We start from the raw sequence: 12,920 nt of genomic DNA, 5'->3' as shown, positions 1-12,920 counted from the left end.
GTGCCGTATAGCGTGAATAACCCTGTATAGTGCATTATTTTGCTTCATGGTCAGTTACCTGTCCAACCTCTTTCACAGAGCGTCACTGATAATTAATTAGTAAAAAATTAGATTTTATATTTACTTAGTTAGAAAGTTTCTCATTTGCATTGTTCTCGTCGTCGCTCATCGCTTCTTTTTTAGTTACTTAATGATTAGCTAATAATGCAAAATCACGTGTCCCAGGAAATACAGTTTAAAAAGCAATAAAAAAGCAAGGAATGCCACCAACAAAACTAGACATATTTGAAAGTTATCTGGATTCAATAAAATAATGAAGTCCTGCTATCAAAGCCATTGTAAAAACCCAGATGCAAAGTGAAACTTACAAGCACGACTGAAAATAGAATAGCATACAACGCTATAGGGTAAATTTCAAGAATGTTCTCAATTAATTTTCCCCTTAAAATAAAGTTTCAGCAAAAACCCAAATAGATTTTTGCTGCGCTTTCCTCTGATCACCGCCAATTGCCGACAAATTGCAAGAAAAGACAAACAAATTGTAACGGCAACGGACCGCTATTTTCATTTTTTGCAACAAAAGCTTATAGTCAAGCCGAGCCATAAAATCAAGACAAGACATCCATGTAACACGTTCAGTCATCTAAATAGATAACCGACATTTATTTGACAGATAATGCGGTACCGATCCCATAACAAGTTGGAACCATCGAGCGGAACATTGTCGTTGCGTGACGGAATCGTAAAATTATTATGAGGACAACGTTTTTTTTTTTTCGTTTTCTGTTCGGTTTCCTTCTAGGAAACATTGCGACATCAGATGGAACGTGAATGATAGCTTATCATTCCAAAAAAAATTTCAAATACGTTTTATGTCCACAACAAAAAAAATACCGTTTCTAAACGATGACTACTTGAACATTATTTCTTTCAGTTAGATAGTATTGTTGTCATATAGTTTTAAATCATTATTTTTTGTGCTTTCTGATTACAATTTTTGGACCTCATAAATCGTTGACAACTTTGGTGAAAAAATGCAGTTTTTGCAATCAACAAATTGATTTATAAATAACAAAATAAAATACAAAATGTTAATATGTGAGTATTGTGAGTATTTGAAAACTGCTTCTTTTCACCGAAACCCCAAAAACCAACAGGTGTGAAAATCGTATTTATGAGGGCCTAAAATTGTAACCAAAAAACACAAATAGTAATATGATTTAGAACACAATACTTAATTCATAACAATTCATCCTCGGGCTGAAAGAAATTATCTTCCCTGCTAACGAATTTTTTTATGGTAGACATATACATACATCTTTCAAATTTATATAAAAACCCTTGAAAGGCTATAGCTCGGTTTATTAGCTTTATTTTTCAAATTTGCAGTTTTCAAAAATTAAAAATATTCACTTTGGCATTTTGTATGAATGTAATAATGCAGCATCTACGAGTTATATTAAACATTTTGCTTTCCAAATTAATATTTCTACCCGTATAAAACATGCCGTCTAACTTCGGTAATTTCAATCAGTTCCTCAAGTCATTTTACAGTGCTCAATTTTGCCACATTAGATGATATAAACTGAACTACTTGTCCAAGACCATTTTATTAATCCATCTTCATGTAGGTAAATATATTCAACAATTTATTGAATTTTACAAATCCTTTCTCGCATATTTGGGCAGGTTTAAGCAACAGGAAAACACCTATAACTTAGACGAAGTATGTCGATGACCGTCCCATTTAGCTTTTTATTCCATTGCGTTTTAACAACTTGATGAAACTTGATTCGAAAATTTAAAAGGAATCAACCCACGTGAACGATGGCATTTTGATTGGTCAACAAGTAGTGAGTAGTCTTGTCATTTAATTGATACTAAAACTATACGAGGCCGTAAAACCGAATTACATCGCTAATGAATATTGCAAGAGCACCAATTAAGTACACGGATCTCGCGCAAAATGGGAATAAAATTGTTATTTCAGACTAGAGAGGAAAATACCACACCAGAAAATAAACTATTGTTCAATTTCAGTATAAAACTTCTCCAAAACAACATTTATTAACAACAATTAATTAAATTAATTAAACCCAAATAGGTATAAAAACAGTGGTACAGAAAAGGCGATTGAAAATAATTTGCAACTAAAAAAAGGGAAAGAGTGAACACTATTTAAAATATCGCACTAACCATTCTCACGAAAATCTTGCAGTAAAAAAAATATCTAAAACATCTGTCGGACAATAAATGAATATCATCGACACTTAACAGCAATTCTACAACGGTTATTATTTTGTCGTTATAACACGCAGACAAAGACAAGGTTTGCTACAGAATGAACGAACAATCAGCTTAAGCAACATCTGCTAGAAAACTTGTATCAAAAATTACGATACTGCCAAGCATGCAACTAAAAATATTGAACAGAAAGTGCATTTTCAGTAACAGCAGTAGTTCGGTTGTTGGTTCATTTCCTCAGGTTTAACTGTTTCATTACCGATAAAATAGAAACTGTACACAAATATCTGAAACACATCCAAACAGTATTTTGAGTACGTTTGGGAACATAATTTAAACAATTATTCTTTATGTATTCAATGATTGCTTATAACAGTGGGCACATTTATACATTGAAGATGGCAAGGTGTTAAAATTCAGTAACCACTTACAAATTAAATCTTGCAGAAGCTCATATATGGTGTTCCGAAAAGCCACGTGAAGGTTACCGTACCGGTTTCAAGTTGAATCAGCATTCGCTTTCAATAATTGCTTGCTAATGGGTGTGCCAACACCGATTTTTGTATGGAAATGATTGAGAATCACCATTTAATGCTGTGAACCAAATATTTATTAATCGATGTATCAGCCAGCACAGAAATGATGTTTTCAGTTGTAAAGAAGTAGGAGCCAATTCTCAGTCCAAGTTGCATAAACTGTTTAATTCACAATTTTTTTCGAGTTGATTGTACGCTTTTTAAGGCTTTTTTGGTTTTGATATGTGGTTGATGATCATATCTACAAACTCTTTATATGTTTATTTCAAAGTCACATTGTGACTATATCAGTGCAGTTACAGTCCTTTTATTTACGCGCTTTGTTTAACTCATGGAGATCCATCAATATACTTAGCTTAATTAATAATGGCACACATTATAAAAGCGAATTATCCTCTCCGTAATTACCTGGCGCAAAAGTATGGTAAACTAATTGAATATTTTTGTCAATAACTCAAAATTAATTGGTGTGGCATATTTAGGTCACTCTTAATTGATTAGTTTGTACTAAAAAATACACATCAAACGCAAATGTAACGATGATGACATGGGCAACTTTCACAAATAAATTGAAATACAACCTATTAAAGCAACAACTAAAAACGAAATCATAAATCAATCATAAATAAAATAAATAATTTTAGAAAACAGCAGGTTGGAACACAGAATATCAATTAATAAATTATTCATTCAGAGAAACCAAGCAGCACAAACAAAAGAAGAAAGGGAATTCTTTTTACACCTTGCGAAAAATAGCATCTATTAAATGAGAATAATTATTTCTTACTTTCAATTCTTCGTTAGAAGCATTCTTACTTAGAATGCAGAGATCAGAAAAATGTAATTATTAGTGAGAAAGTGATTGCTAACAAACACGTAAAACTCACAATTTGAAACTCAATTGAAATTGTTGACTACATAAACAAATTATGAACCATGAAAAAACAAAAAAGGCACCTGCACATATTAATTTGAGACGAATGAAAACTGAAAAGCGCTACAGACCGATAGAAGCTTCCAAATCTTGTTAGAAATAGTCAAAATGCTTGACAGTATTGCAAAAGAAGTCAAAAATTATAGACTATAAACCAAAAAATCACATATACAACTAGAACTAAGCTAGTAACTTCTACAAGCCTACTTATATCCAATAAAAATATTTCACTAGCATAAGCTTAGTCAATGAATATCGCTCATTACATTGCTATTTATATGTAAATTTTCTAATCCTGAGCCTTTAAAATGAGAGAATCAAATTCGCTATTTCAGTGAGAAGTAAAGAAAAGGGATCCAAAATACAATAAAACTATTAGAACGCTCTCAAGTTGCAGTGCTGCAGTATAAATAATAAATGTAACAGAATGATGGCGAAAGAAGAGTTCTTGTGTGAGAGGTGTATTAGATAAATGGAGCGTTGATAAATATAGTAGAGTGGTAGTTTATTGAGCCACATTAAATTTATCCATTAGCTTTGCCATTAAATTACGCAGATTATTCTTAGAATTAAGTTTTCAGCTGATATAATTTGTTTAGATCTAAATGAGTTGTATTTACTTTTGTCTACTGGTTCACTGCTGTTTCTACTGTTTCTTCTTCTTAAGTGTAGAGTGCTGAAGGTGGTATCTTATAAATATTCGGACGAATTTTTGCGAAGGAAATTGTTGTTTGTCGATTAAAGTAACCCAGCAAAATAGCAAGTAATCCAGTAATGCAATGTTAATCAGGAAAATCGCCCTTGAAAGCCAATTTCCAGTCAATTTACCATCACTAATGTTATTTAATTTAACTACCATTTTCGAAGCATTTCTCACCTGCGCCATCGCGAAAAACGTGACTCGAGAAGCTGTTATTTGGACGAGTTTATCTTCCCGGGGTCGATAGAAAAGATGCTTGAATGTTCTGGTATGTGCGATCGCCTCTTCCTATATATTTATAGATTATATTATAAATTGTTGGTAAATTGGTTCCAAGCTGCTTCATTTCCAAGATATTAACTATTTAGATAATGCTTTTGTCGGAAAATTGCCCAGGTCACTGATTGCATCTTGGCAGACGGTTGTGGTACAAATTTTCGATCAAATTGAATCTTGACTGATCTTTATTGCCGCACATCGTGAATAATGTAGCAAAATCATCGGATTTGCCAGAGCTATTTATTTTGCCACGATTTTCCAGCTTGTATCAATAAACGAAGATTGCTTCCGATTGAATCTTCCAGGATCAATCAGGATCGCTTATATAAAAATGCTAGTTAGACTTGGACTCAGCAACTGAACTCAATCATTTAAAGAAATCAACGAAATTTTGCACGAAAGTGGATAAATTCATGTCATTTTATTTCGTGGTATATCCACAAATATATGGAACTAAAGTGGTCATGGACACTTTAACCAGAAAAGAGAATAACTCAGAAAAGATCACGGAAGATCAAACGAAGTGCTGGTAGGAGATACCAGCGTATTGCAAAGCAACAGGAAGCAGCAAACAACTGCTAGAAATTGATACAACAAAAGTGAATAAATAAGGAGGATTGTGACCGTTAAAACATCTCTTGGGAAAAACATATTTTTTTGTGGATGGGCCTGTCCAATAAGCCCTCCTATAGATGGTGCCAATTGGAGAATGAAATAACTCTATATGTATATGCATCAGGAAGAAGAAGACAACAAGACTGCAGAGAAGTGATGACCAACCAATCCTGCTGGAATTCATGAGCAATGATGAGGTCACCCGAGGAAATATTTAACTAAAACTTGATAATGTTGACTCTTATTTTGCGTTTTATTGAAAAACAATGTTTGCTTATCATATAATAACGTTGCCATTAATTCTTAACTCTCCATCAATAAAATCACTCGACGTCTAACGGAAATACAGACGTATAATCATTCTCCACATATCGCAAATACACATCATTTTTATACAATGAAAATTATGCGAACTCGTGAAGTTCTACTGTTCCATCTTATTAGCTCTTAATTGTTTCTACCGTACTCTAACGGTAACTCTTATTGGTTTTCAATGCCGATTACGCCACTTAACATTTTTACCACTAAAATTGGCAGCAATGGAACGAGCGGAAAATTGCCCGTTTATACTGCTATTTTTAGCTAAATTATTATTCAACGAATCGGGTAGTAAATTGTGCATTGTGTCATTTAACCGGGAACTAATTTAGCATTAAAGGAAAAATGTTGAAAACGGACAAAGAGAAATACGAGTTGAGCTGTTTTCGTGCTTTAGCTTTGCCAGGCAGTGATTTTCCATCAGCTTAATCTAAGAGGATAGTAAAAAGGCAAAGTTTTCTTTAAGCAACCCCACTAGAGTCGCGCTTTTGTGCAGTTCCAGATAATCCCACCTGTTTCTACTCTTGAATCAGCAAAGTGTTTTTAAAACATTAAGTGCATATTACGGGCTGAGACAACAACTGGAATGCACCAAAGGCAATTCACTGATAAGGTTTAATGAATTAGCGTATGCCAAGATAATCCTACTTCCTTAACCAATGCTCTTGCAAATGAGCCTGTAATGTAATATCAGCATTTCACACATGTAATAGAACTTAGCGTGCTATCTGACAGGAAAAGTGCTATATAACGAATTCCTTATATTTTCTGAGGTTCTAAAGATTTGCAATTTATTGGGTACATGTTCAGTACGTTCTAGATTAATGCGAACATGGTCGCTTAATTCTATTGCAGATCGAATTGTTGTATAAAGGTCTACGTTAAAAATAAAGGTTTAAAATCACTTTCCAATTCGTAATTGATCGTGTTTTTTGTTTCTTCAAACTAAATTTGATTTAATTGAATTCTTCAAAAAGAGTACGTGAAAGCGAATGCCTGGTTGATATACAACCATAATGCCAATTTTATTAAATTACAGAATGTGAGGTGGAAATAATTAATACTATTAAACTTCGATAAATTTAAAACATTTTGCAAGAGAATTTATGGATCTTAACACAAAAAAAATTTAAAAAAATTGAAGAGTACGTGTTTAAAACCAAGTTTAAAGAAATAATAACATTAATTTTCACATTATATTGGCTTAAATGTATTAACAACCGCATCAATGTTTTTAAAGATTTGGTCCTAGCTTTAAACATAAATGATAAGAGTAATTTAATATTTTTTAAATCAACTAAGCTCTGTAACAGTAGCAAGTTTGAGTATGAAAACCATGTAGTCATGCGAGAAAAATGTATTTTCAATTAGATTTTATGTATTTACAATATGTATGAATTTAACTGTAGATTTTATGTAAATAATATTGAAAACTTTCTACAAATATCTTGCAGGAAAAGCATTATTGATTCCTCAAAATTTCGCAAAAGCCAGGTAAATCTCGATACGAAGATCCGTAACTCTCACCTCTCTCCTGTTATGGACTCAAATACATTGCATAAAACCAATTAAGTCAACGATTTCATCAAATAATACCCAAAATCACCACGGTAAATATAGTTCTGATCCAAAATAAGTGTCATCACTTCACATAATGACTATTACAGCCCTACAGGACTCGATAAAATTATTTAAAAAGTATTGACGGAACTGAACTTTTAACAAACAAGAAACTCCACAGATACAAGGCGTTTAAACTATTGCCTCCACAATGCACAAGAGTTAAAATAAATGGTGCTTTAAACTGCCAAGACTCTCTTCTTTATGCAAATTCATTGGCAGTTACATGGCAAATTCCTTGTCACACATTTTACAATGTAACCACGGAATGCATCGTTCGATAGATCGAGCTAGAGCTGCCTAATTGATTGGCTTATCCAGTTTCACTGGTTAGAAATGACCTAAAATGGAATCGGGGTTTAATTAGAAATCGACTGGAGATGCTGAGGTCCACTTTTTGCAGACGGCACAATCGTGATGTAGTTGACAAGCTTTGATCATTGAGCGTCTAACTTCTAATAATATTTCTATTCTACGGTCTATTTTATGAAAAGGTTATTCGGAAAATACGAATAATACGTAAAACTGATTGAGCAGATTTCTTTGAATTTGGAGAAAATTGTCGATTTGACTTGAATATTTCCAATTTGTGCTGTTATTTGTTTCGATATTGTCACTTTCGTCAAATAATATGTTGTATAGATTAACTAGATTAAGTTTAATATATACAYTCTAGATTAATCATGTCGATTCTAGMTCTAATTGCTGGGAATTCCAAAAAAATGTATGTATAAATATACGCAGGGCTGAAGATGATAGATCTAAGACATTAGAGGCGACAGTAGTTAGAGAMAAYGTGAAAGTTAGTTAGTGCAACTTCTTATTAATAAAACTGAAAATTGTGTTTGTTATTAGAGAAACAACTAAACAAATATTGAGTGTATAAGTGAAAAGCCTTCTTTCCCTAAGTGAAAATATTCCTTGCCAATAGGCTCTCACATGATATCCATTGGATTGATTTAAAATGAAAATTTACTGTCCTGCAACCTTTCATGTTTTTCATAACATTTTCAATGACGATTCCGTAGTCGATTGTTTCAATCTCACTTGGTTTGCTGTCAAATATGAGTTGAATATGGAAATTTTGTATATGAAACTAGTGAAAATCGCCCCTGATGTGGAAAAACTAAATCTAAACATCCTGCAAATATGAAATAACTCAAAATCCCAGTGTTATATGAATGTACTTTGCTGAGGAACGAAYGTTGTTCAACAATATCAAATCAGTGACCTCTGTGTGAAAAACAGCAGCTTCATTTTAATTTCCCATATAAATCTCGATTTAGATCATCGACCGTTGAACCATCAATTCATAAGCTTAATATTAAATAACTAATTTACCGATATGTTAAAAACGATTAATCTTATCTGGGCAGTACCTATACAGGAAGCCGAGCAATGCAGCCGCAATAAAATCAAATCTTCATCGACCAAAACCCAATCATGCTCCATTGTTTTATCTGCCCATCTAGATTAAATCTATGGGCAGGTAATGTTAAATAACAACATTGTTAATTTTTGATTAATCAAATGATACGGATCTCGGTGCTGAGTTAAATCAAATGACTGTTATTATTCTTACTGTTTATTTGGGTTTGATACCACCAGCGTTATTATTATTGGAAATGTTTTTCGAGCAATTGCAAAATGGATGGGCTCGTTACAATAGATCTCTGTCAATCAATAGTATCTGGTTTAATTAGAGGAGAACAGAGAGCAATAAATTACAAAGGCCAACCTTAATTCCGCCTCCATATTATGCAGACTCGGTTCGCGTGGATTTCTAGATCATCGTTCCACATTAAGAATGTCAAGACAAATTCCGTCGCAAAAACATTCAATAGATGTTTCTCGTATTAATCTCAACAAATCTTTGAAAACGTGAATTTTTCATTTCTTAGCGTTGCACATCCTTAATCTCGGGTACACCATACAGCGACGAGATTTACATAACAATATCCATATGGGAGACATTTATGGAATGTTGATATAATGGACGGCGCAAATGTTGCCAAGAATATTAACCAGGTAATATGCGAGCGGTGATAATTCATGGAAATATTCCGAGCACGAGTAGAAATATTAATGCCGTCAATTGGTTACTTTTCAGTCCGGATTTTAAGTAAAATTCCAGAAATTTCAGGTGCTACGCCCGTAAACGTTATTCAATAAATACTAATTATAACGGATGTTGCAGCGTGCTACTAAATAAACCCTGCACGGAATTTCAAAATTTCAATTAATCAAATGCAAGATTTGCTTTATTACGTCTTTAGTGTGGTAGAACGAACCCTTGCTACACTACCGACGCCGCTAATTCAATATTGCATTATTGAATCCATTTTTAGCACGCGTATTAAATGTTCTAAAGAAGCCCACTTTTTCTTAACACAATCTTAACAAGTTCACCCAAATTTGGTGCCATTCAACTAGTTGTCTGCAGGTATGCAAAAAATACTTTAATAAATAATTCTCACAACAAACAAAGATATTGTATTCTTTATCAAGACTACGTCGATGCCTGTTACATGTTGCGCTGTTCCTAACATGGAAAAGGTAATTTAGAAGGCAAATGAGAAATTAGGGATCATTTTACTGATGGAATTAGAAGTTCGTCACTCCAATCAGTCATTCATCGAGAGCTTGCCATGAAAGTTACGTATCGATCACTCTCGGCCACGAAACGTAAGACACAAATAATATTTAAAAAAATGTTCTCTCTAATTACCTCAATCTTTCAACAAAATACTTAAAAATTGTTCCCACAAAAGAATTCCGCACATTAAATCCAAATAATGACAAAATAATTTCCAGCAGAAAAAACATAAAATGACAACTGCGTTCTCCAAATCAGCAAAATTAACAGAAATTGTAATTTTAGTACAGAAATAGTTGTTTTTGTTGGAAACTTGAGGCATCAAGCAGTTTATATCCTAGCAGCTAAACAAATGCAACCATTTCCCGTAATTAAAATGAACAACATTTACATTTAATAAAATTCTTATTTTTTCCGCAAATTAATAGTTAATGAAAAATAGCCAGGGAATTTGAATCAGCAAGTATAACTTTGGTGTCGGTGTTTTTGATCTGTATTTATAGCACCTGTATTAAATTCAGATCTTAATTTGCGTTCGCACAACAATAATCTAAATACTTGCCTATCAAGGAGCGTACTTTTCTTCTCTGGTTTTTCTAAACAACTACATAAGTTATTATGAAACTCCTCAGAACTTGCACAGTTTTCACTGTTTATACAAGTGTTTGAATCTGATTTCGCTGCTTTATGTTAAACAAAAATTTTCAGGTGAAAACAGATGATGAAAACGGTAGATGAGTGGTCTATCTTCAAAGTATTGCTTGATACGGAGTTTCTTCACAAGTTCGAGATGAAGGAAAATCTGCGTAAAACCTTTCAATGGTTTTACATGTTTGGTTCGGGCACATTTTTTTTGCCAAACTCAATACGATCTTAATTGAAACTTATTAGCAAACATTAATAGCAAAACGGAAAATGCTTCTTTAGGAGCCAATATCTAAGGAATCCCTAGCAACCGCATTAAAAGAATGACCCAATTTTGCAACACTCTGTATAGTCTGTATCAATTATCATTATGATGTATCGATAAAAAAAATTCAGGATATTTCTTCCCAATGTTAAAATTCTTGCTAATTAATCGACATTTCATGAAAAATTGAATTAATTATACACTATTTATGACTATTATTTAGTATGACTATTAATAAGAATTTAGAATGCAGACATTATTGGAGATATATTAATTGAAATAAATATATTATTTCATTTGGGAATTACTAAAAATCTGAGTTTTAAGTCTCATAAATTTCAATATACATATTTTCTGGGCATCCTTTATAATTAGCTAAACGTCCGCAGGGCATAAAAATTTGAATATTGGCTCACATCTATCTGACGCCAGTCGCAACTAATAATATGATTGTACCTATAAGAGATTTTACTAAAACGTATTCTGAATAGAATCACGCCAACTTGTTACTTTTAACTATAACTTAATAAAATTTATTAACATACATCATACATCAATCATATGATAAACGATATTTACTCCCGTAGTAAATAGAAAATCTACACTTCTGCACCATTTCTGTGGCCAAATAGAAACCAGGCTACACACTATTGGTCAATCAAACACAGCGAATCTTGAGAAAATATATCGAGGATTCCGTCATAAAGTGAATATAATTTTTGAATCAGATTCAAATGGAAAATAATGATTTTTTTGTTGAGGTAGCAGATGACACGACAATAAATCAACCTCGTCAAGGCATCAGAGCCAATGCTTCAAAGTAAAATGAAAATCTTCTGCTGAAAAGTATTCACTCTGGAACTACAGATTTAAGTATATTTAAGCACCATCCTGAACGCTCGTCATTTTTCACACATTGTTTAAGCTGGTGATTGATTAAAAAAGCCCATTGTCGAGTCAGACATTGAGTTATTGCAGCCATCGACAGCGCAGTGGAAAACCGCAATAACTCATTAGCGAACCCATAAATAGTGCGCTATTGATGACACAACATCATACTTGATCACTTCAAAACGACTTTTACCACATCTCTATTTCAAACTACTTCAAAGCAATAATTAAAGATGGAAGTAGGTTAAGTAAACTAGACCCGCTCTGCTGGAAGATACAGCCGACAAATTGGGGTACAAGCATTAATATGTATCTAATCTCAGACCATCTTTGCTGAATATAAACAACAAACTGAACAACTACCCACGCATGCACGTAGTGAAAGAAGACTTGTGTTGTGTACTTAACAACATCTGTGAGATTTCAAAGAAGCCCATATTGATTTACAAAATTAACACTTTAGCTGTGAACAATTTCACCTTAATCGTTTTCATTAGCACACGAGTGACAATTGGAAAGTGAACAATTTTAAAACTTACTCATCAACAATCCCCTTTGTCAAATCCAGACTGTTGAGCGCCGTTGTTCGCTGATTGGGTGAAGACACGCGAACTTCCTCGAAACTGAAACTCTGATTTAATGCACTAACACTGGAACCTACACTATTAAACGGCACCCCTACGGTATTCAGTCCACCAGATGAGGGTGTCACATGGGACAAAGGAGGAGACTCATCGAAAAGACGAGTACTTTGGTAGTACTGCACAGCCCAGTCATTATTCAGACTGGGATTTGTGAACTTGGGGTTCGGTTTAGGACATGGAGGGTTGGGAGGAGGTTTAGAAAGTTTGCACTGCTGTTCAGCTGTAGCACCGTCAGTACCGACAGGTTTCGACCCGAAAAGACTTTTGTTACCGTCCAGCCCATTTTTGGGCTTTCCGTATAACTGTCGGTAGTACTTTTCCTGATCGCCATACATCCAGCATACCTTCCACCATTGCTTGCACATCAACACATTGGCCGTGGAGGCATTTTCCCTTTTCAGGGGTTGATTGACCGTTGTCGGTGGCATTTCGTACACTCAAAAATTGATCGATCCTGCTGAAAAAATTGCCGGAAAATTACAGGGAATACAGTTTCAGGGGACAACGCAGCAAGTGCTCTGAAACGTGCTTGATCAACTTCCTGGTTAGTGGCGCTTCGACTAGTTCTAGGTAGGTCTAATGATGAGATTCAAACAAGTAATTATAGCTGATGTCTAAGACGTCGGCTTCGTT

At 33.7% G+C, this 12,920-nt stretch overlaps 1 protein-coding gene across 4 annotated transcripts in view; it reads right to left on the bottom strand.

The window, feature by feature from the left end:
* Positions 1-12,920, bottom strand: part of LOC109536006 (protein prickle) — a 244,034-nt gene that overhangs the window by 90,456 nt on the left and 140,658 nt on the right. For 2 of the 4 annotated variants that reach the window (XM_048667666.1, XM_048667668.1), the window contains exon 2: positions 12,183-12,741. The exons of 1 other annotated variant lie outside the window; for it this stretch is intronic. In XM_048667666.1, coding sequence (XP_048523623.1) covers positions 12,183-12,715 — 533 coding nt within the window. In that variant the 5' untranslated portion in view covers positions 12,716-12,741. Of the gene's footprint in view, positions 1-12,182; positions 12,745-12,920 lie in introns of all 4 variants that reach the window. One more of the 4 variants, XM_048667667.1, reaches the window with a different exon arrangement.

Source organism: Dendroctonus ponderosae, unplaced genomic scaffold (assembly GCF_020466585.1).
Source record: "Dendroctonus ponderosae isolate FM_Combo_2020 unplaced genomic scaffold, Dpon_F_20191213v2 Dpon_F_20191213_6, whole genome shotgun sequence".
Classification (NCBI taxonomy): Eukaryota; Metazoa; Arthropoda; class Insecta; order Coleoptera; family Curculionidae; genus Dendroctonus; species Dendroctonus ponderosae.
Note: the sequence above shows the minus strand (reverse complement) of the source record. Positions and strands in the feature narration are given on the sequence as shown.